The sequence below is a fragment of the Rhipicephalus sanguineus genome, chromosome 1 (genome assembly GCF_013339695.2).
Source record: "Rhipicephalus sanguineus isolate Rsan-2018 chromosome 1, BIME_Rsan_1.4, whole genome shotgun sequence".
NCBI lineage: Eukaryota > Metazoa > Arthropoda > Arachnida > Ixodida > Ixodidae > Rhipicephalus > Rhipicephalus sanguineus.
This window is the reverse complement of record NC_051176.1, coordinates 129,732,102-129,757,524: the sequence shown is the minus strand read 5'-3', so window position 1 is coordinate 129,757,524 and position 25,423 is coordinate 129,732,102. Positions and strand designations below refer to the sequence as shown.

Here is a 25,423-nt window from a genome sequence, read left to right as displayed (position 1 = left end):
TGTAACACAGTATTACTTAAAAGACATTGCCTGAAATAACAAATATCTGTTGTGCTACTTAAGTACCCATCGCCATTACAATCATTTCCAAAGTGCACTTCCCTTTCTCGTGTAGCAGCGCGCTGCCAAAGTGCCATTCTGGGGGCGTAAGTGCACTCGCTCAAAATGACACTAAACTTGACAGTGTGACCGGGGTATAATAAGCTCTGGCCCAGTTTATTTTTTTTTCTTTCTTGTCCTGTCTATAAGGTAATGGCAATACTAATATTCATAATGCTAAAACATTGAAGTCACTGTGAAGGTAAAGACTATTTGTATTATTCCAGCAGCATTTCAGTTTGTAGTAGTGTCATGCCTGCTGCCGTATTGCACTTTGCTATGAACAGCCGCCCAAATATTTAACCAGCGGGCACGAGCAGCGACTTTCTGTGCGCCAGCGCCATGTGATGGGGCCAAATTGAAAATGGGACGAGGGTAAGCGCCTGCTCACAAAGTGCTCTCAGCTGGGCCCATCGTCCGCTAGGCTGTTAATGACGCCACCCCATATTATCGCACTTCAGATAAACAGGCAGCGTGTAAAGGCGAATATTTTGCTCATATTTTATGTTGCGAAAGTGAATGTTGTAGCAAACAATCGAGAAATGAAATTGAAAGATGTGCCACACACATGATAAGCCGGAAACGTGGTTCTTCTGTACTGCGCTACTATGGGGTGACATCCTCAAGAAGAAACTGCCTAGCAGACAAAGGGTCCAGCTGAGCGTGCACTTACCCTTGCCCTGTTTGCAACTTGGCTCTGCCATATGGCACTGGCTCCCAGAAAAGTCTCCACTCGCGCACTCTAGTTAAAATTTGGGTGGCTCTACACTACATGGAACATGGGCTCAAGAATTATGAGGCAGTTCATTGCAGTAAGCTGCTTTTCAGTGTAAGCCATGCCTTATAAATGCTGCACCTAATGGAGTAGATATGTTACGAGCATTTTTTCTTTATTTCTTGTCTCTATCATACCTTTTGATCGAGGCAACACTGAATTTCAGTTTACAGGAGCACAAGGTCTTCAATATGCTGATGTGCAGAAGTCAAGTGCACACCTTCTGAATAGAAGGTACCAAAAGATAGCATGTTAAGAGGATATATATAATGGAATTTTGGCACTCTGATAATTCAATTTCTTTATTAAATATCCTAAGTAACAAGCTCCTACAAGTGTGCTTATTTACAGTTTGTGCGTGACTGTACAACGAAATAGCAAAGACCTATCCTCGGTCATTGCACAAATGTAAAACGTTATATGACCTCCCCTAAGTCCATGTGGCCATGCTATGAAAGGAATAAAAATTGCCCAATTTTTTGCCAGCCTTGCTTCTGGTTGACAGTGACGTTTTCTTGTGGTTTGCTTCTGAAAAATACAAAAGGTCATGTCAGAAGTGCAACAAGGACCATCACATTCTACGAGTAGTCAAAAGCGAGTGCAATGAGAAAATAGTTTCTCGGAGGAGTCTCCAATGAGGAGCACATACTGTGTCAGAAGAATTTAGAAGTTTCTCATCCTGTAGGAAACTTAGATTTTCTTCAAGGCTCCAAAATACCTGCCAAAGTGTGACATATTCCTAAACACAATGCTGCAAAAATTTTTTTTAGATGCGAAGCAGCTTTTGCTCGGGGCTGTGTCCGGCGGCAGTGGTGGCGTCCGCGCTCCACTGCGCATGTGCCCACTCTCTCTCCCACTTTCCTCCTTTACGCAGGTGTTCGGTCGCCTTCTCTCCTCTCCTTCCCCGTGCTGCAGCCGTGGCGCAGCCTCTCCTCCCAGCCGTGCCGCAGCCAAATACAGCCTGTAACCCACTCTCTCCTCTCCCTCCCCCATTTCATGTGTATATAAGCGCGTGCGCTTGGTCGGCTTCCGTCAATCTCTCTTAGCTCCCGTTCAGATGAGTTGTAACGTCAACGTCGGCGCCACTCGTTCACTCGGCGCTAACGGAAAGCAACACGGAAACACAACATAATGATAACACAAACGCTAAATACAAACCTCACACACTAACGGAAACGCAGAGTGAACGTAACGGAAACTTGGTGTGCGCCCCCAATGCTGCTTCGCATCCTCTCATGATTCCCTTGAGTGGGAGATGGTGTAATTTTCTTTTTTGTCTGGTAGTTCCTTATAATTCATCACGATTCCTTATGTACACTGCCCAGAGTGGCTTTACTTTTTATGTGCTACTATGGTTGCAAATACAACCATCAAATTGCAAGAGCAGAATGAAGTAGGACAAGTGGCACAGACAAGACAGAAGCATTCTAGTACCTTCGCTTTCCTCTACTGACCCTTTGAACATCAATTAAATGTGTGTTAGTTTCTAATTGCTTCACTTCTTCAATGACTGCACTGCCCTCAGGAGCTTGCACTATGATAAGCGGAATGATAATGCTTTTATCTAATGAAATATTTATTGCTGGGAAGAAGAGAAGGTCACGTGGAGCGAAGTCTGCATAAAATTGCAAACCATCAAATCAGTCTAAATCCTAATTTGTGTATTGATTTTCATGTTGTAGCATGACATTTTTTCCTCATTAATGTAGTGATTTCAGGTGTTAAAAACTCAATACACGAAAGAATTGCTGAAAGTTGCAAACTCCCTAGCTTTTATTAACAGCCTGCCTAAAGTCATGAAAATAAAATATTTTGAGTTTCATATGCCACAACAAGAAGGTTCCCAAAATTTTTCTGTACCTTTCAGTAGCATTTTACCTTAACAGCACTTTCTGTCATAGTCAACAACATAAAATACTGTCAGCATCAGAAAATGATGGAGTGCAACATCTCTAGAACATGGCTTGCGTTCATAGCCTTGGAATTGAGGAGCATCAATCCACAGTAACATGTGACGAACAGAGCATTTTAGTCGTTTAGAAATATAATGTGCAAACTGAGCAGGAATTGAGCTTTTTCGTGGTACTTGTGCCCTGTACACTTGTTATGCTGACAATGCACCGACAATGCTGAGCACTTACCAGCAAAAATGATGGATACACTGTAGCATCAATGTCGCATAAAATGAAACCACATCACTACAATCACTTGTTTCAGACAAAAGCAACGTTTCGGCTTTTGTTTTCATCACTACTTTAATTAAAGTACTGCTGCAAGTAGTTTATTCAACAAGAAACAGGATTTCAGTTATGTAACTGCTCAATCAGTGTGGCAAATGTGCCTCAACGAAGTGGCACTTTAACACCCCATACCCAACCTTTTATGATGAATGTGCCACAGGCATTTATACTTTCATCACACATGGGACAGACACAATGGTAATATTTTTCAAGAATCACCACACTACAATTTGTCTAAAAAAATACCAGTCTCTGCAAAAGAACAAAGACAGTGCCTGTGAATACTGCAAGTGTAATATAAGAGCTCACTACCATACTCACAGCAATGTGCTTGGTGGTGGCAGGGGCTTCAGTGTGACCTTCTGTTGAGTGAGCTCAACATTGCGCACACTCCCAAAGAAATCTGTCAGGGGCACTTGGTCCAAGTTACGTGTAAATAAGTCCTTGCGTGACACTGCTGTTGAGATGCACACCGACTTGGGACAAACACGCAACTGCAACAGAGAATATTGGTGGCATATTTGAAGAAGGTAAGTCTAAACACAATGCTGCCAACTAGCCCATTACACCAACGTTGTTAAGCAAGAATTTGTTTAAAAGGCAACACAAAGTTATTGCAAAACTAGCAAAACTTGCATGACAGTGTAAATTGATTCTGGAGGTAGCCCTAGGTGAGCACACAGTAGCAAAGGGGAGGTAAGCATGCATTTCCTCATCAAGCTAGCCCAGTTGTGATGACAAGTTGAAATGAGAGGCAAAGTGCCTGCCTGCACTGTTCTTCATGCCATCAATGTGACAGTATTTGCAGTGAAAAAGTGAAATCAGTTCCTGTTTGCATATCTACTCATATCAATATGTACTTCTTAATATAATCGGTAAGGCAGGGGTCTCAAACACGCAGCCCACGGACCTTTCGCTAGCGGCCCGGCCAGCACATGACTGTCTTCGTCCCATATATTTTTTTTTAATTTTCTTAATAAGTACGTTCATGATCCTTCAACGAGCAATGACCAGCTGCATACATCAGAAATGAACTTGATGGGCAAGGCCAACGGACAGGTTTCTATTTGAATTTACTTAAAGGGACCCTGCAACACTTTTTGAGCATGGTCAGAAAATGCTGCTAATCAGTAGTCGAGGCTCCTGAGAACACGTGAGCCAAACAGCATGCAGCCTGGAATTTACAACTAAATCTCAAAATCAGCTAGAAATCGTCCCCTCTACTTTTGATAAATGCCGTCATAAACCAAAATGACGGTGCCATAAACCCAAAGTACACGGCCAGTGGCTGATTTGAGCATCATGAGCTGCATAGTTAGCGCGGCCGCCGTGGGATGCCGTCATGTGCCCGCGCATGCATTCGCGATTACACTGAAAGTAAGCCACGCATTCAAAGAATAAAAAGAAAAGTGCTCAAGGTCATAACATGTGCCAATGAACAGATACAGCCGCTTGCCCCCTTTTCATCCCCCCTCTGCGTAGCTTTCAGCGCACTCGCTGGTATGAAAAAGGAGAGAAAGCGCTTAAAGTGTGCAGCTAATCCCTGCAACTCCGCTCGTACTTGATCAGTTCTAAAAATTTTTGCAACACTTGATTCATGAGGCAATAAACGCCTTTGATGAAGCCATTCAATGATTACTTGGAAAAGTGTTGCAGGGCCCCTTTAATACGTGCTGATGGGCTAGTTGGTGAGCCACGATATTGACGAAGCAGCGCACAAAGGACACAATCACGCACACATTGTGTTTGCGTCATTTTTATGAGGGTGTGACTGTGTCCTTTGTGTGCTGCTTCACCAATACCTCTTCGAATGTTTTTTGGTCAAGAGGTGACAGAAGTTAATGTGGACATTCCTTCTGTTGTTGCAGCTAAGGGTTGCCAGGCATCAAGCAAGCATGTTCAGAACTCCAGCAGTTTTGTTCACAAGGAATAGTTTTGTGACTGTGCTAAATGGAACTCGAATTACTTTCTCGCCTGTTGCAATTAAAACGCTTTGTTCACAAATATGACTGGTCCCAAGCATTTTTTCATGAGTCACACCATGCAGTCATTGTGTTGAAACATAACCGTGGAACAACTGTATATTCCAGAAATGGAATCCAGATTTTAGTCATTCTGGAGATCGGTATCGATATATTTCTCGAATCCTGACGCTAGATACCTTTCAGAAGTGGCCCATATATGAGGCCCTCTTTCAAACGGCAACATAAGCTGACATTTTGTGCCATCTCTTTCTCCTCTCCCCTTGCTCTAACCTTGTTCACTGTCTCGGCCTTTTCGGGACTAAATTTTGCGACTGCGGCCCACCAGCTTACGCGAGTTTGAGGCCCCTGCAGTAAGGAAGAGTAAGTGAGTGAGTGTGTGTTTGTGATACACACACACACACACAAGCACGTGCGCGCACACGCACACACAGGGCGTTCCAAGAAATGTGTCCGAATATCCTCAAAAATAAGGGAAATAGAATATTTGCTTCCTGCCTTCATAATTAACTTTTTCTTTAGTGGCAGACATTTTAAGTCAGCTAGAGATATCAATTAAGACAGTTATTAAATAAATTTAATTAACTTTTTAATTAGTGGAGACAGACAGTCGGGTCATATGGGAGAATTGAAGTCCTTCCTGCGAAGCGCCAATCGCCGCTTTGAGATGTCAAAAAAATGGCCACTGGTTTGCATTACATACGTGATTACATGGAGCAGTGGATTTTGTGAGGTTAGCAACTATGGTAAAGCCTCATATCAAAGCTTAAAGGGGCCCAGCAACATTTTTTGAGCATGATCAAAAACACAGCTGATCGGTAGTCGAGGCTCCTGTTAACATGTGAGCCAAATATTACAGCACTGCACGTGGCAGGGAATTTACAATTATGCTTCAAAGATAGCTAGAAATCACTCGCTCTTCTCTCAGCAAATTACATCATCGATGGACATGACTACATCAACGGAGGCAAGGGCACGGCCATTGGCTGATTTGAGCATTCTTGTGCTGCATAGTATTGTGGCCACCACAGGGTGCAGCCAAATGCCAGCGCCGCGCTATATAGTGTGCTGGAATCGCACAGTAGCAACACTAGCCCACTCGTGGTCACACTGAAAGTGAGCCGATGAGTTCAAAGAAAAAAAAGAAAAGAAAGTCTCAAGGTCATGATATACACTGACGTAGCTTCTTGCCTCTGTGTCATCCACCCCCCCCTTACCCTTTGTAGCTTTCAGCACGCTCATCGGATTGAAAGCAGAGAAAAGGCACTTAAAGCATGCAACAAATCGCTGTAACTCCGCTTGTACTTGATAGATTTGAAAATTTTTTGCAGCAATCAATTCACGAGGCAAAAAGCTCTGACAGTGAGGTCAATCTATGATTACTTGAAAAAGTGCTGCAGGGCCCCTTAAAGGGGTCTTGAATCATTTTTACAAGTAATCATGAAATGACCTCAGTAATGGAATTTATCGCCTCACGAATCAATTGCCATAAAAATTTTTTGAATCAGTCAAGAAAATCATTGTGAAGGAAAAACAGCGCTAAAAATGGACGAGGACTAAGGAAGAAAACACGACACAGGCGCTGATCTCGCAACTGATCTCGCTGTTTTTCCTTCACAATGATGAATCACCAACTAGCCCAAGTTTCTCTTCTAGTGCAGTCAAGAATAAGCGGAGTTACAGGGATTTGTCGCATGCTTTAAACGCTTTCTATCTTCTCACATCCGGACGAACACGCTGGAAGCAACACAGGGATGGATGGCAAGGGGGGAAAGAAGCTACGTCACATCATGACCTTGAGTGCGCACAATGATACACAATCACTCTCTCCCACTGTGATTCGTGCGTGCAAGTGTGGCTCACTGTGTAACGTTAGCAGACTATGGATCACGCTGCCAGCACGTGGTGGCACCCCAAGGCAAGAAGTGCATCTGATCTAAATACCGCTCTTGATTAATGTCAGCTATTGGCCAATACCATGCTATCTGTCAAACAGCAGGTGCCTCACCTACCAAAGAGAGTGAGGATAGGTCTCTGCATGAAGAGAGTGTGCTTGAGAAAATGGTAGTTTTGTGCTCCGCTTCTAAACTCTCCTTGCCACACACGGCTGCAAGATTTTTTATTTAAACATACTGCGGACCAACATTCTGGTCCTAGCAGGAGAGCTGAGCTGTTCATTGCAGTGTCTACTTTCCGCAGGATGTGTTTTCTTACCAAGCCCGAGGGGTTGTATGACCCTTTAAGGGAGAGCTGAGCTTACTTCTTTATATCTGTACTACTCTGCCCACATGTTCACCAAATACTGATGATAAATTATTTGATAACGGAAAAGATGACAACATAAGTCATATTTTGCAACAATTAATTTCATTTTACATTCTTCTAATTTGCTGTAACAAGTGGCCAATACTAGCAACAAATCAATGTGCCAAAATATATGAGCTTCAAGAAATACTATAGTAAGGGGAAAAACATAAACATACTTGGCTCGAACATAACCTCAAATAAACATGTACTACTGGATTATAGAGTGCCTCCACAGATGAAGGAACTTCAAGCATCAGCACTCAGTTAAAAGCTGCTTGCAATTAATAAGCACCAATCAATTCAATACTCACGAACTGGGCCATAGTCTTGGTGTTGTTGGTGTTGACCTCCTCAAGGAACATGAGTGCATAGTATGTGTACCTATCAATGACATACACCCCTATCGTGGGGTCACCATGGTGCTGCAAGAAAGATGGATATGAGTGCAATGGCACAATATAGCCAGCCTAAAAGTTGGTGCAAAATTCTGATGCAATTAGAAAACATAAAGCTATGGGAATAGCAGAGGGCAAAAAAAGGTTTAGTGAACACATACTATACAGAGTGCTGCCTTTTCAAAACGGACCACATAGCATGCAATATAGTAATCCCAATACTGTAAATCAATATTGAATATCAAAATTTTAACATTTACACAATTATTATTTCATGGTTGTTCCAAATGTTTTACATCAATTAAAGAGGTACTGATACAAAAATTTTTGTTTGCATTTTCTTGCTGCAAAATGTTGCTGGGGGCCTATTATCATAAAACGGCACATCACTTGCTATGGCACATGATAGATAATTATTTACAGTCTGTGTATTACCGACTGGCCTCGGTTTCAGTTTGGGAGAGCTCCACGAACAAAAAGCCACCAGGTGCAACTAATGCCATCTAGCTTGTGAAAAAGTGCACAGAACTGTGAGGCACTTCTGTGCTGCCTGCATCGTCTGCTTGCGTTCTTTCATTTCCGCATGCGCTGCGCGATGTCATTGCCATCATCGTCGTCGTGTTTGTCATCGTTGTAGGTGGCAATGACTTTCTAGAGGCTTCCACACGTTCGCCATGGGCACGGACTTGCGAGCAGCCACCAAATAGTAGCCTGCTGGCACAAGCGTGCCCAAAGGGCAATGGAGACTATAACGCCATCATTTTAGCTGTGCCAGCTCAGAGTTCGGCCATAGTAGTGACGTCTCGGAAATTGGGGGTCACCTTCAGGCAACTTTAAATGATGTCAATGTCGCGAGTTGCGGCGTACAGCGCTGGATCGAGCATGCAAACTTCCAAATTCATATAAATTACCTTTCAAGCTATATTCTCTGTTGAGATTTGGTAGATGACATATGCATGTTCACGGGAATCGATCCTGCAGGCTACCTCGGCTGCGAAATTTTGTGTCAGTACCCCTTTAATGAATAGAACTTCACACATTTGCAGTTTGGCTCACACTGTGGTTCATGAAAACTTGTTGCTTGACTAGTCAGTTACAGTAATTTTCTATAAATAAGTGCAATAAAGTGCTTACATATATGGAAGGATGGGACTAACACCTGCCTCGTCTTCTGCAAGTGTTTTCTTAATGCACTGATATAATTTATCAGGTTCCTTTGCACTCCTTTTGTTGTACACTGTATTTGCTATAGTAGTATACATACTATTTTTCACATGCTACTCCTGTTGAAAGCTAGAACCTGTATACAGATGCAATTACAGTAGTACCTAGTTGATACATGCCCGCTTCGTGTGACTTTGTGGTGCCAATGTTCGTGACTACAGCATATCACCATACTATGATCGTACAATACATTTTCCAGCCATCAGATGACATGTAAACAACAGAAGTCGCAGAGTGTGTGCAATGAGACCAGTAGTGGCCCACTGCAATGGCTTCCTCACAGTGCTCGCCTGCCTGTGTAGCTGTGTCGCGTGAAAATGCCCGCGCTCTCTCTTGTGGTACCAACAGATCACCACATCGGCTGTAACACATCACGTTCACAGCTATATTACCGCTAACCCTGTCACATTAAACACAATGACCAATCTGTTTGGCAGAACATGTGGCGTAATGCCTTTGGAAGGATAACTGCACGCTCAACAAACTCAATGCGCTGCCATTCCCTGTTCCATCTTCGAGTGAGACCTGTCCAAGTGCGCATTGCTTGCAGAAATAGAAGCAGCTCACAGTTTCTAGAAAGCATTAGCTAAATGGAGGACATAGGTTTTGGGAGTCCAATAATTTCAAGAAAGAAAAATCAATTTTTGAAAACCATTTGCTTCAGTATCTGCAATGCCAAATCTACTGTATCAATACTATTTAGCTGAGAATGCAGTTTTATGTGCCAAAAAAAATCATTGTCAGCATGAATGATGAGAAAGGAGCTTGGAACTGTGGAACAGGACTGGAGTTCACAGAGCCATTTTCTTTGTCTTTCCTGCTGCCAAGCACTGCCATCTTGACAAAATTCAAAAGCTCAAAATCTCCCACCCTCCTTTCCTGCAATGGCTGCACGGAAAAAGTTCAAACATGAACAAATGTGGTAGACAACTCGATTATAAGATTTAGGTTGAATGAAGAAAATGTTGCCTTTTTTTTATTTTTGCAATATTGGCCATCATCTCAAGAATATTCAACTAGGTTAATGCTTTTACAAAATTAATGTAAGTACACAGAAGAATCAGCATAATGTTGCACAATACTTTTGTTTATTCACACAAAACACACCCACATTACCTTGCTTATACAAAGAGCTGCACAAAGTGTCTAGCTGAGGAAGGCCTCTCCTTGAGACAAGCTGACTTCAGTTAGAAATTATCACCATCATCATACATCTTACCACATTACAAAAAGTGGGTGGAAGATGTTAGAAGAGACAGTGTCTTAGAGAAATCAGCAGTCAGTCCAACAATGCTTGTGATGCACATTACCCTCCTATTGGCTCTGTGCCAACACACTTGAGAGTAGGGTTGCCACCTGTCCAGTTTTAGACCGGTCCACCAGTTTTTTTAGATAGTGGGCCAGTTGTCGGTCTGCACCTAAGAATGGCCGCCGTTGGCCGTTTTTTTTGTCATAATATTGCAGTTATTTATTTTCTGTGGCATTTTATAAGCGTCGGTTGAACAACTATTACGGTAAATATTTATCGTCAATCATCAAAACTCTTACGCTACTAGTCAACCAATTTTTAATGATCTCTTCAAGTGTAGCGATCATTGGAATGGGGCATATTATTACGCATGCATGTATATATGAATATCCTATATTCTTGTGGCACATTCACTGTATGCATTTTAACGTTCGTTTGTGTCTATGATGTCACTGGCCTGGTGGATTCAAGCGCAAAGAGCTTTTTATGGATGAAGTATGTGCGGTTCCTTTTCAGTGCAGCATATTCAGAGCAATGACCAAAACCTCCCTAACTTTTAGTGCAAGCGTCAATCCAATCGCAGGTACTATTATGCCGGCCATTAGACTAGTTGGTTAGCTCAGTGTTGTGTTTTTGTGCACACGTATATTAAGTTTGTATCACTCAAAGAAAGCAATGTTAAATTAAATGGTACTGCATGCCAATATGGCCTCTATTAAACGTTTATTTCATCTCTTGTTAATCCCCCCCCCCACTCCCACCTCCCAAAAGGGCCGGGATTTTTGGGGAGAGGGAAGGTGGTAACCCTACTTGATAGGTACTTTCTGGAAGCAACCAGAGCACCAACACTGCCGGCAAAATGCTCACATGCTAGACTTACTTCGAAAACATCGTCGATCTGCTGTTTGTACTGTAAGCTGTGAAATGACTGTCATTTAAAAAAAAAAGGCTCGAAAGCTAGAAAGCAAGGTGCATTTTTGGGCAAGAAAAATAACAGTAATCACAACGTTCATACGAGCAGATGATTACATTGAGCCGGACTGAGGAGCGCATCGCATTGTGTGACCTGAAACCATGTCAGCAAAACAAATCATTGCTCTTTGTTTTCAAGCTGTCATATTGTCTCTGTTTTACTGCCATGTTCAGAGCTACACGCCACCTTCGTGCACCACTAGCACAGCCAGCCATGGCATGGGCATGAAGATAATTCACTCATTAACTGCACTTGCAACACCTGCACTGGTCTGCTTGAGAGCACCGGTAATGGCATAGAAGGAGCACAAGTCTCAAGAAAAAGCTGAATGTAATGTGAAGATCAACACACAGAGACATCGCACTCCACTTGGACTGCTGGAGGGCACCGTCAACGTGCATATATGTGATGTGCGCCCTACTTGGCCAAAGACCTTGACCCATGTGACATCTTAGTGCATGGTCATGTGATTTGCTCATGCAAGGTCAATACCACCAACGTACGTGTCTTCTAGCACTGCCAATGTTGCAGTCATATGAGCAAGCATGCACGGATGAGCATAACACAGCCTGTGAACCATATACTAAAGACAGCGCACATGATCTCACCACGCTGAGAAAACTGGCTGCTTCAACACGCGTCAAGAGTTGGACGTCATGTGATCTGTCTAGGAAAGTGGCATAGTAGTATTTGAAATGTTGAAGCTACAAAGAGTTTCAAACATTCGCAGTGAGATGAGTGCACACGCTTTCCGCTCCCTAGCACTCGTTAGCATGACGGCTAATGTTTGCAGTCATCGAGTGAGCACTCTTCTTATGCCTTTATAATTAAACTGCACATTAGTTAGTCAGCTGATGTTCACTGTAATATACACTGCCCATAAAACTGTGACACTTATTCATGCAATAGTGAAATGCTTTCATATATTACTATCAATGCTTCGACATCTAGACGAAATTGATAATTGTTTAGTGACTTTGAATTGTACGTTTTTGTCGCATATTTTTACAAAATATATTAAGGAGGTTCTACCGTATTGCTGTTTGGTACCTTCTGACAAAAGCCTGGTGTATAGAGACAATCAGTCGCTGTACAAATTTCACACATTATTTATAGACATTATTCCTTGACCCTTTGAGGGTCGAATTTTTTCGCGAAATCCAGTCCAAAAATGTGTAATTTTTTTATTGCTGAAATAAATTCTTCAGACAATTCTATTTAAGAAAAAAATTGTCAAAACATTTTTTTCGTGACCGTAAAGTGACAAAAAATCATTATTGTTGTTACATACACATGGTTTATTCGTAGTAAAATCAAGCAAAATCCTAAAAAAGAAAACATAACAGTTTTTTATAAATAAAAATTACGCATTGTATTAAACATAGCTCACAGATATACAAAAATAAGCGCACCAGAGTACTTTCCCGGTTAAAAATGTTCGTACTCTAACACTAAAAACTTTTCAGCGTGCGATAGTCTTTGAAGCTTGGCTCACCGCGCACGCTTTTCAGATGTCGCTCCTTGACCGCCATCGGAGTCTGAACTCGTCAAAAAATCCTCATCTTACAAACTTATATCCAATGAATCAGATTCTGATTCGGCACTTGGGGAATAGTCCGCATCGGAAGAATCGGTGCGCGACTCACCGGCACCAGAGATACCGGCGCGCGCTTCCATAGCGTAAGCGAACTGCGTCAGTGAGCGCACGGAAGAAAACTCTATGATTGTCCGCCCGTCCGGAATGCAAAACGAGTGAAAAAGCTACAGTAATCCTTCGTCTTATCGCCAACAAGACGTCGTTAGTTTTTCCGAGACCCCAAAACAGGAAACGCAATCACGGCGGAGTCGTTTGTGTAATTTAGCGCCGCACGGAAACAGATGTAATCGCGCCCCAGGGTGCAATAAACGAGAGAGTAACAAGCGGTCACCCTTGGATAGATTAGAAACCAAACAGGCCATCAGCTTTGCGGGCGCAAAGTGAAAACCACCCGAAGGACGAAACCGAAACCAGCCGGACCGCGTGCGCGCGTTCTGATGGGCAACCGAAAGCCGCCGCGCCTTTTTGGGAAGCAAAAAAAAAAAAAAAAAAACAACGGAGACATCGGCGCATTAAAAAAATTCCACGTATTTCCGAAGCGTGGCAGCACATCCCAAGCAAGAGAAATGATCGAAGAAGGTGCGCGTTTGAATCCAACCAACCGCGCCAGGGGCGCGCTCGGTTGCGCAAGCGATAGCCGGCTCGCCGTTTTGCGAAGCATAAAAAAGCAACAACGGAGAGACATCGGCGCATGAAAAAAATTCCACCCATTCGCGAAGCGTGGCAGCACTTGCAAAGCAAGAGAAATGATTGAAAAAGGCGCGCACTTTAAACCAGCTGCACCGCGAACGCGCTCGGATGGGCAAGCGATAGCCGGCGCGCCGTTTTGGGAAGCAAAAAAAATATATATATATATATATTATAAAGAGGTTTATTAGCGGCGACGATACTCAACAGCGACAGTCGAGGCGGGGCCGACTCTCAGCGCGAGTTGCGTTCTCTTCTAAAAGAGCCGAAGAGGGCGACCCACTAGGAGGTGTTCGAGAGGACGACCCATTACCAAGTTCGATCGCTTCGCTACAATATATATATATATACAACGGAGAGGCATCGGCGCATGAAAAAATTCCACGTATTGCCAAAGTGTGACAGCACAGGCCAAGCAAAAGAAATTATCGAAAAAGGCACGCGTTTTAAAAATAAACGCTATGCCGTACGACGAAAACCCTTTGGTACCAGGAAGCTTCTGCCATACATGTACGGCGAACCCTCAAGGGGTTAAGGTATATTTATACCGTAATGAACTCTAGACAAAGTAAGCATACTCATTTTCAATATGCAACACAGCAAAAATAAACAGAGACAAAGGCAGAAAAAAACTACAAAACTATGTTTTCAGGCTGCGTTGCCTTGTACATTCAAAATTAATCACAACTCCCCTAACTACCTTTAAATGTAAACATAAGCAGCTGACACTATATATGTGCAAGATTCTATTTTCCAAGCAGGCTACTTCTGTTCAGAACTGGTATCAGTGTCACAGGCAGGGCAACATATTCAGCCATGTGGCTAAAAATATCACATTTACTGCAACATTAGAACGAGTCGTGGCTGAATGCCATATCATCATGGCATTCAGCCATGGTTTAGCCTGCCTAAAGTTTTATCTGTTTTAAGCAGAAAGGATAGCGTTAAAAATATGCTGCAAAAGAATACTACTTCTGAACAGCCCAAGGCTACGAAATTTATGCACTGATATCCCAACTCTCACACTGAAATCTCCATTCGATATGTACACTATATATTAACACGAGATAGCACACATGCTGTCAATGAGCTCACCGAGAGCGAGTCCTCGCCAATCTTGCTACTGGCCACAGCGAGAATGTTGGGTGAGTAAAAACGCTTAAACATAGACTCTGCCTGGCATGTGTCAATCATGAAGAAAATCTCATGATACCTGCAGGCAAGCAAATGTGTACATATTACCAGATTGGTTAAACAAATGAAGTACTTTACCTAACAGCCATTTTCAAACCACATCAATCACTGGAATAAAAGAGTGCGCACTGCAAAAAGTGATTGCATCTCAAGAACTCTTGCTTACTTGTGGTGGTTCTACAATATTGAATGCGACCACACATACACAAGGAATGGGCTGTGGTAGTGCGCTAAGTGATGAAGTGACATACAAAGTTAAACGGAGGAACTTTAGGGCTATGCAAAAAATTCTAAGCTTTTTATGAGCAAAAAGCCATGATTTCATTATAAGGCACACAGCAAAATTCAAGTGAATGTAATTATAACGCAATTAGACAAGCCATTCTGTGGTTATTGTGTCTGCTACTATCTGTTCATGCCCCTTTTGAATTAGTATAACCATATTCTCAGTTTTGCCAAAAACTTTAGTTGGGAACATGCTGCATTTGTGACATCCTTTTTCATGTGAGGTTTGTTATTTCACATTTAGCAGACTCAAGCTCAAACGTTTATTGGTTCTCATAACTTACGGAGATAAAGCTCGGCCTCACTGCATAAAGTAGAACAGGCAAAAGTGTCAACTTGACAGCGCAATGTGAAGTATGCAAAGCAGCATGCAAGCAAAACTATAGATTGCTAAGAAATTAACACACACACTTTACAATATTTAGATGACTGACTGTTCCGCAAGAGGAAAAGTTTTTGCAAGAGGAAATCCATACTCTGTCTCCCAACATCTTAGAAGAGCAGCCAAGGCTACAAGCTTCTACATCTCATTTAGGACTACAGTTAAAAGTTCAAATTATAATCTTTATGACAACTGTGCATATCTTGTTGTATGGCAATTTATGCACATGATGTAGCATCACAGCCTCATCTTAAAGGGACAGACAACCGCTCAGAACAAGAATTGAGATAACCCCACTAATAGAAAGACTATCTATTGCATTGTCTAAAATGAACCCTCTGTCTCGTTAAATGCAGATTCATATTTTTATTTCTTCACTCGAAATTACTTTTGGCGCCTCACACAGAAAAAAAGTGCAGATGCATATGATGGCGATCACGTGACTTTTTACATGTGTACACAGTTAGTTGCCTCTATATTAGCATTGAAATGCAGCAAACTTTTTTATTGTAATCTTTTCTAACTTAAAACATGCAGATATGCCTTCATTTGTACTGAGCAGAACAGTGGCGCAGCCTTTGCTTGACGTATGACCCAATGCTCATGAGCGACAGCATGAACATCGTTAGCTGAGGGCCTAGCGGCACCTGCCGACGAGTTGTAGAAGTACGAAGAGCACCTTGTGGCCTCCACGATTAGCTCTGGCAACGCTTTGCCAGAGCTAATCGCGGAGGCCACGAATGCGTAGGGTTGACACCTGTCCGGTTTTAGACCGGCCCAGTCAGTTTCCCTAAGACCTAAGACCAGCCGCCGTTGGCCGGTTTGTTTGTCATATTGCAATTATTTCAACAGGGCTTGTTGCTGAGCTAGTTGGTTCATAACTTGAGGGAAAAACTGTAATGACGCAAAGAAGACGGGGATGAAGCGAAGACACGAACAGACAGACACGGGCGCCAACTTCCAACTGTTTATTCTCAGAAACCGCGCCGATTTATATACGCTGCTGAACAAGGTAATCCCATAACAGAAATTGAATCATCGCAGAACTAACAATTCATCATGAGCCATAAATACAGAGACAAGGCATGCACCGGAACTGCACTAACGCGATCAAACTATGAAAACATGCCAGCACCTATGAACACGTGCCAACCCTAGTGAGAGGCAAAATGAATAGCGCACAATCTAAACTCTACATGTCTAAATGCTATCTTTCAAAAAGATAGCTTCTTTTCTCGCTTAGATCGAGTGAAGGGGCACTAACGCACTGGCTACCTGCCCTCTTTATTAGAAACGCTTCAATTGTCTCCTTTTCAGTGCAGCTGTTTGCTCTCCTAAGAAACGTGGTTTGCTCTCTTAAGAAACGTGGCCACACTTCAGCCAAACCACGTTTCTTAGGAGAGCAAACAGCCGCACTGAAAGGGAAACAATTGAAGCGTTTCTAATAAAGAGGGCAGGTAGCCAGTGCGTTAGTGCCCCTTCACTCGATCTAAGCGAGAAAGAAGCTATCTTTTTGAAAGATAGCATTTAGACATGTAGAGTTTAGATTGTGCGCTATTCATTTTGCCTCTCACTAGGGTTGGCACGTGTTCATAGGTGCTGGCATGTTTTCACAGTTTGATCGCGTTAGTGCAGTTCCGGCGCATGCCTTGTCTCTGTATTTATGGCTCATGATGAATTGTTAGTTCTGCGATGATTCAATTTCTGTTATGGGATTACCTTGTTCGGCAGCGTATATAAATCGGCGCGGTTTCTGAGAATAAACAGTTGGAAGTTGGTGCCCGTGTCTGTCTGTTCGTGTCTTCGCTTCGTCCCCGTCTTCTTTGCGTCATTACAGTTTTTCCCTCATGCAATTATTTATTTTCTGGGGCACTTTATAAGCATTAGTTCAACGACTACGACGGTAAACATTTATCGACAATTACCAAAACTCTTACGCTATTAGTCAACCCCTTTTAAAGATCCCTTCAAGTGTCGCGATCATTGGAATAGAGCACATTATTGCACATGTACGTATATATGAATATTCAATATTTTTGTGGCATATGCACGGTATACATTTTAACATTCATTTGAGTCTACGATGTCACTGGCCTGGCCAATTCAGATGCAAAGAAGAGCTTTTTATGGACGAAGTATGTGTGTTTTTTTTTCAGTGCAGCACATTTAGAAGAGTTACGAAAACTTCACTTACTTATAGTACAAGCGTCATTCCAATCATGGGTATTTTTATGCCAGTAATTAGACTAGTTGGTTAGCTCAATGTTGTGTTTTTGTGTACATATACTATAAGTTTATTTCGCTCAAGGAAACCAATGTCACACTGATTGGCACTGCATGCCAAAGACTTAACATAGCGTATATTGTTCAACATTAACTTAATCTCGTGTAACCCCCCTTCCCACCCCCCATGAAGGGCCTTTTTTTTTAGGGGGAAAGGTGGCAACCTATGAACGGTTGGCTCGCGAGGTGCTAAAGGGACTTAACATGATGACAAGCATTCTGAAAAATGATTCTACCTGCTTTTTATATTCAAAAACAGTTGAAAATGTCAAAATGAAGGTGGTCAATCATGGTTTCACTCATTCCTGTGAAAGCAGAACCTTGAGCGTAATGAACAGTTTGAGAGGAGGGCTATTGGCATGGCTATCGCTTCACAGCATTTCTGGAAGAGAAGGCTTTTCAGAATGAAAAATTCTGCTTACAAAGTATCCACGTGCTTTTGAAATCAACCGCTGCAGGTTTAACCACTACCAAGGGGGAGCTTTCTGTTGCATTGTAAAAAACTGGGCCAAGAAAAACCGGTTGTCGGTACCAAGGTCCCCCCTCACAGTGTCTTTTTTTTTGTGCTAGCTATTCAGGCTTTTCTTTTTTTTTTCTTTTACAGCAATAGTATAGTCACCTAGGTGAATGTCATGCTTGACAATAAGTTTGAGTAGCATGTTTTGTGCTACAGCAGAAAAAACCAGGCTCCCTACTTTTATGCTTCAAGACAAGGAAAAACCGCAAAGTTCATTGTATTAAAGTTTTCACTAAGGTAAATAGAAAAATACCTACTTCTCTGACTGGTTCTTCGTACATTTATATACCACTGGCATTGACAGCTCAGCAATTTGTCACAATGTACTTAGTGAACAAGAATCTTATCACCTTAATTTTTTTCTGAGAGGAGAGACGGAAAGGGGGGGAGGGATATCTTGAAATTGCACAGCATGTTACAAGAGACAGTATAGTGGAGGGCTTTAGATAAGTCTTTTGTAACATGTACATAAAGCATGGTACACAAAAGCTTTTGCATACCACCTGCCATTGAATTGTGGCCGTCACAGCCAGGATACAAACCACAACCTCTTATTGAATCTCCTTTGTCGCATAGCATTGGTCAAGACAAAGGCAGAGTTTGCTGTCAGCAGAACAGTTTCAAACCACAATGCGCATTTTCGACAGCAGATAACACTCGGCTATAGAGGCACATGTGCATTCATGTTCCTGACTGGATGAAGCCAGCTTTAGTTTCCACTTTGCTCTCAGCATTCAAGACAGAATATAGGAAAGCTTCTGTTAGAAACCACACACTTCCTTGAAAAATAATAAAACAAAAACATTTTACTCAGAACAGAACAGCATAAAAGCCTACCCAGAATTTTTGAAGAATCGATGGCAGCCAAACACTGACAAAATTTACATCATGTGCTGATGTACTAGCAGTAAAATATGATGCATGCACATGATGACTGCATGAAGGAAACATTTTTAATGCCTTGACATTGCCTGTGACTTATGCAGTACCTTGAAGTGCTAAAAAAATGTAGTTCCCTAGACTCTGCACGTTTTTACTAGATTACATATACGCTTCTTAAAATTGTTCTTGCGATTCTGTGACCTAACATGGTGAGCACTTGGCATGCGCTGTGAAGCAATGATATCTGCATTTTGGCATCCTGTGATTTAGCGACAATAGAATGAGGTGCAAGAAGAAATGTTACAAGACAACTAAAAACCCACAGCAGAATTTTGCAATGTATTAATTTGCTATCTGTCACTGTAGCTTCCATTTTCATTGTTAACAGTAATTGAGCACAAACCTGCATATAATGCAGTCAGTGACATCTACACAGACATCATCACAGCCACCATGCAGGTGTATACTATTACTATTGCCACAATGAAATGCAGCTAGATAATCCTGTCTGCTCATTTTGAGCTATCTCCAGTGTTGCTGTTGAAACAATAAATTTTGTATCACTACTACAGCACCCATACCATCTCGTAGAATTCTCCTATAACACTATACAGCTGATAGTTGTTGTTTTTTTTTTTCAGCAGCAAGCATACAAGCTCAGAACGTTAATACTCAATACTCGCGTAATAATGACCCACCTCCGTTTCTGCCACATCTGCTCGAATGCATCGGCCAGCTCAACATTTGTGACTTCTTCAGAATCTTGAAACTTCAGAAATCCATCCCCACCATGGCCTGAAGCATCAAAATAGAGATGGTTTAGGCATATACAGGCATAGTTGAGTTCTACTTGCTTCCATGTTCTACATCAGCATCAATGTCGCATGTATTCATCCCCTTCCACCATAGGACACAATCAATGTTAGGCCAATTACAACTCTACTACATAATCCCAGGGTCACATTTTGTTGGAGAACTGCTCAAAGGCATTGAAATTCACACGTGAAATTTCCGACAGGTAGTTAGTGCTGAACAAGCAATAAGTCCATTTATTAAGTGAAATCCACAAAGCATTTACCAATCCAATTTTTAAATCAGGGGCATTTGTTCACAATTTGTGCATTTTATGAGATGCCAAAAAAACAACAAAATGTCACAGCCAAATGCTAGCATGTGAAGTTGATAACTTGTTTTCGTTTGAACAATTATTGATGCTGCCATTACTTGATAATATGCATTTGCAAATTAGGAGACCAGCCTATCACAACATCACAATGCTGTTATGAAGATCTAATTGTGATGATGTGTATCTATATGGTGTGCAACAAAATAAACAAAATAGAAGGAAGGGGAGAACTTCTCACTAATGAATATTGTGGTAAACTAGGTGCTATGGCGTTATGCTTTGGCACTCTTTGGCCATATTTGGCTTTTGCACCAATCAACAGCAAATCATCAAAATTAAGATCAAACTGGGAGACGATAAAAAATTTTTAGAAATGACACTTCCCCTTTCACATCAGAACAAACATCACGAGGATAGCTGAGACGAAACCATATCGCATACGACATATGCACACATACTTTATAATGCATATATGCTACTTACAATGTATTAACACTAGTATAATTCGAATGTGTAGATGTTACTTGTTCCTTCCAACAAGTGTTTCATGTTTATTGTTCATGACTAAAACAGTCTGGCTGCACAGACAGCAAGTACAGTACAGCAGCACTGTTACAGTTCTTAAGGTGCATTCGCTCAACGGACGTGATCGCGGAAAAATAAGCTAAATAACATGCGACATGATTATAACTGCTCTGAGAAAAGCAGACGAATGCGTTTTGCTGCCAGGATTTTTGTATTTCTTGCTGAAGATCCAAACTGTGATTCTGGTCTCAGTCGTCTCACAAATCACCTCGCCCTGACCGAAGGTGCACCATCAGAATGAGTGATGTAGGTCACATAATACACAGCCCAAGGCTTTCAATCACAACTTGCTACGTCATGTGAATGCAGCTTTAGGGCACCACAATAAAAAAAAAATGCATGATGTGGATACATAAAACATCCAATAGCAATTTCTTGGGCGAAAAAAATTTTTAGTGTGCAAAATTGTAAAGAAAACACGACAAACAGTCAGAACATATGCCGTAAAAGCTGCAAGGTTTATTGGTAAGATAGCAGGAATATGTAGGCACATGGCAGAGGTTAGCGGAAGATAGAGATAAATACAGATAGATGGTTTTAATAGATGAAATAACAGTGCATGATACGAGCAATGTCAAACGAAATGCGTAAATGTTGCACTACGTAATGTTCCCCATAGGCAGCGTTACATCACTTTGCGGGCAAGAGGACTGGTCAGATGCCGAGGAGGGACGCGGAAATTGCGCGCAGTACTGTAACATTTGCAAAATGTGATCACCATGGCCTTCTTTAGAAACAAGTGAGTGTGTTTCGGAGGAGTAAAAAGACTCAAAAAGAAAGAAAAAAGAAAGGGGCCTGTTTACTGGCCCTTTAAAGTTCTCGTATATTTTGTAGCTTCTTTTCCTGTAGTGCATTTCCTCTTTATTCCTCTCTGTGTATTTTTAATTAAATGCTTGCTCTTGCGTTTTCAGATCCTTGTCTGCCCTTGAGTATATCAGCCTTCCTTGACATTGTCACACACACCCAACTGGCCAACCGCCGATGCAAATAAATTTGAAATGAATTTATAAATTCTTCTCCTCATTTATAACCTGCAGTAGCATCCTTACCTACCTGTCATGTAGATGAGAATGTTGCTGTACTCATCCGTTAGAAGCCGCTTTGAGCGTGGAGTGTTGGCAGGCAGGCGCCCTGTCAGTATCCGAATGAAGTTCTCCACCGTGACCTGAAAAGTATGAACTGGCTGGTACCTCAGCGTTTTTTTTTTTTTTTTCATTTATAATGGTGAAGCCTTGGTAGATTGAAACTGAAAGCCTCCAAAGAATGCTTATGTACAAAACAGAACTGCTGGAGAACAAGGACAGAAATGGATGCAAGCATGGTGCGATCAGCTATCTTTTCTTATGAACTACTGGTTTCCGAGTTTTGCCAGTCTATCTCATGCCACCTTGTTGAGTTGTTTCTTAAGCCCTTAACTGGGCAAGTGTTTACTCAAGAATGATCACACCTTGGGCAATTGTTACTTTTCAAATAGTGCACTCAACCAAAAAAAAAAAAATTTTTTTTACACTACAGTGACATGGCAAAAATATAGCTGCAGTCATTTAACAGTGCTTTACACTGCTTTTAAATTCAGAAGCCCATTTGAGAGCAAAAAATCTTGAAGAGCAGTATGCTGTTGGGGCCACTGTCAACCTACAACACATATACATTATCAGAGTTGTCACTCCGTTTCAGCAATGCCACAATTTCATTTTGTCAGAGCTCTCTGCCTCTTCAAAGAATCCATGTTTAGAAATTTGGCACAGTTCGCACCACATTACAGAGTGGTTGTGCCCAGATAGTAGCGCGTGCCTGGTCGTGCTTATGGCGTCTTACACTATGAACGTACTCCTCACAATCTCCACTTTGTTTTGCACACAAGCAAAGTGGTGCAATCTTGAAAGCAAGCATCCTACCATCTTTTACTTTTCCTAAGAGATGTTGGCACGTGTTCTGTTTGATTAAAAATGTCACTTCAATTGCACTTTTCTATGGAGCGATGGACCTTCCAAGAATTTAGACACACTCAGCAGAGACTCCCAGGACACTCGGTATTGCATCATGCACAGCAGATACAGCTTTATTCACTGAAGTAAAATGATAACACAATAATATTATATATGTTGATAATTATGTTTTATTACAGTGCCAAGCCTCTGGCATGTACGTTGTTCAGCCGTGTGGATGCATCTGGGTCCTTCTAATGAATTATGAACTTGCCTTTTAATTAATGGAATTATCTGGATCTCAGGTATTGCCCCTCACTTTTTTAACAGATGTGTGTTGATGATATGCACCCAAAGAAATGAAACCAATTAAGCTAATTGTATATTATAGTCGGGTACAACTTTAGAAGTCAGGGGCGTTTCCTCCTCAAAGGCAGATGCACACAAGGCTGTGCTATTGGGCGTGCTCTGCAGACGAACACCGTGAGCAGGAGGGCAGGTGAGCCCTCCTTCAGAGAACATTGCCGAGTGCATGAGCAGGACTATTTCTCTAGTCGCAGAAGCAATCGGCTGCCACGCTTAAGGTCATCTGGGCAGGGCCTCTTGCGAACTTCTCAAGTTGCACCCAACTATAGTGAAGCATCGTTCCCACGTTTTAAAAATGGCATACACAATTCACAGCTGCACCTTGAGAAAAGAAGAATTGGAAATCAAAGTGTGCACTTTAGGGCTAAGCCTTGCAATTAATGTCGGCTGCAGCCAACATGAAATGACGTGCCTATCTATCTCATTCTCACAGAGTGGGAAAGAAATAAGTCACAATTCTTGTGATCAAGCAGGTAGAGACAAATATGTGTTCGTTGTTCCAAACCCTCACCCAAGTAAAAATGTCATAATAATTGGCAAATTAGTTAGCACTGACGTCACATTCTCCTCTTAGAATGTCTGGTCTGTGCACGACAATAATGTTACGCCCACATGATAGAAACACCATGAGCACCTTATACCATGCACATTGTCACACACGGAGAGAATGTGTCACTAGGAATGGCTAGGGTAACGCCATAGCAATGCTAACAAATTCGTCAGAATGGTACACTGCATAGCCCGTCGCTTGTGTTCGAAGCCTTTGCTTACCAATGCTCACTTCTTCGATAGAAATGCTTCACTTGCCTAGGGAAAACAGTCACTTTTCTAATAAAGCATCACACGCAATGCTACATGTGCTGTTTATCTGTTTGTCAAAAAAGAAATAATGCAATTTTTACAAAGCCCATTTTTACTGCTTGGTTTTTTAAGAACCGAGCTTACAAGTTTAGCTAAGTTTTATAGGAAAAATACTTGCAAAATGTATATTTTCTCGCTATCTCATTGTGCATAAGCCTCAAGTTTAAGCAAACAATGCATTGGTCTTAGAAGTGTGAACTGTTGGGCTAGTTGGCGAGACGTGTGGTTTCGAAGAGCGAAAACTTGACGACATCCTGTCTGTACTCCCTTTCATCGATGTAGTTTTAGCGTCACAACTTTTCGCTCTTCAAGCCACAAATGCACTGGTCGTTCGTGGAAATATCCACTGCAGCGGGGCAACAGCCAGACATTTTTTGCGAGGGGGTGGGGTGTCAACCATACCTTATATTCGTGCATGCGTTTGTATGTGTGCGTGTATACATACACATGCAAAATTGAAAAATTGCAAGGGGGGTGCCCCCCCCCCCCCCTGGCTACGCCAATGCACTGCAGCTTCCAAATCGATTTCGGATACGTTGTCTGCAGAGAACTTTCGCTTTTTCCTGGATCCAACGCAACGCCGTGGGTTACTCGGCACAAAATTTGAGGCAGCCACAATCGTCATGTACTACAGTCGGAGAGGCGGGAAGACATTCTCACCTCGTATCCTCTGTAATCGACTTCCACGTTGTCGCCGTACACGTTGATGTGGTGGTGAGCATTATTGAACACAGTAGCCGGTTTAGGATTGCGGAGGTTGCAAGGCATGTCATCGGCGATCATCAATATTATCTGGCTGAAATTGTGGTGAAAATTATACTTACTAATCGTCGCTTTCAAGCATTCTGAGACGCACTTGAAATGTCGTACCTGTCCGGAATGCCGAAACGCTTGACGCTTCGGTAGATGGAAAGCACATTCGCGACATGCCGGTAGTTGAACCAAAATCTTGATGTGCACACGAGAACAGCCCAGTTGTTGGTGTGGCCAGATCTGAAGAACTCGGAGATCTTTGCATCGACGGACTCGTCCGTGTTCTAGTGAAAGCAGAGAAAAAGCAACAGTCGAAATGTGGCGAAAGCGAGAACTGCAAGAAACTAACCTGCGCTTGGCACGACAGCGCTGCCAAAAAGGTTAGCACTGTTGAGTAAAATAGGCACAAAACTAGCTTCCACGGGTTCATTCTCGAAATGTGTGAGCGGCAGGCACTTTCTGCTTAAATCCCCTACTGCTCCTGTAAATTCTTTTACCACTTTTGCACAACACTCGACCCAGCTCTATCGTACAACTAGGGTACAGCTACCGCTATTACACTAGCCACTGTACCGCTATCAGAGAATATCCTGCCGCTATCATCACAACAGGCGCGTCGGCGCGCCGGGGTAGGGTCAAGGGTGGCTAGCCTACCCCCCTACCCTAGGTCGTGGCCGGGGCGCGCTCCATCGTGATGCAGTGTCGCTGGCGAGACTAATAGAAATAATGGGAG

The 25,423-nt window shown here is 42.3% G+C and overlaps 1 protein-coding gene across 1 annotated transcript; it reads right to left on the bottom strand.

The window, feature by feature from the left end:
- Positions 1-1,137: 1,137 nt before the first annotated feature.
- Positions 1,138-25,264, bottom strand: LOC119397853 (GPI-anchor transamidase). The gene is made up of 9 exons (XM_037665196.2): positions 25,040-25,264; positions 24,808-24,974; positions 24,598-24,733; positions 21,836-21,947; positions 19,770-19,866; positions 14,624-14,741; positions 7,715-7,825; positions 3,436-3,608; positions 1,138-1,402 (listed from the first exon to the last, which is right to left on the bottom strand). Exons 1-9 carry the CDS (start codon positions 25,118-25,120, stop codon positions 1,324-1,326), a joined length of 1,074 nt encoding a protein of 357 aa, XP_037521124.1. The 5' UTR covers positions 25,121-25,264; the 3' UTR covers positions 1,138-1,323.
- Between the last annotated feature and the right edge of the window lie 159 nt (positions 25,265-25,423).

Coding starts and splice junctions, on each gene's coding strand:
- LOC119397853 (XM_037665196.2), bottom strand. CDS start 25,120: ATGAACCCGTGGAAGCTAGTTTTGTGCCTATTTTACTCAACAGTGCTA. Junction 14,742..19,769: donor CAGATGTGGCAGAAACGGAG/GTGGGTCATTAT, acceptor GCTTGCCTGCAG/GTATCATGAGATTTTCTTCA. Junction 1,403..3,435: donor CCACCACCAAGCACATTGCT/GTGAGTATGGTA, acceptor TGTATTTTTCAG/AAGCAAACCACAAGAAAACG.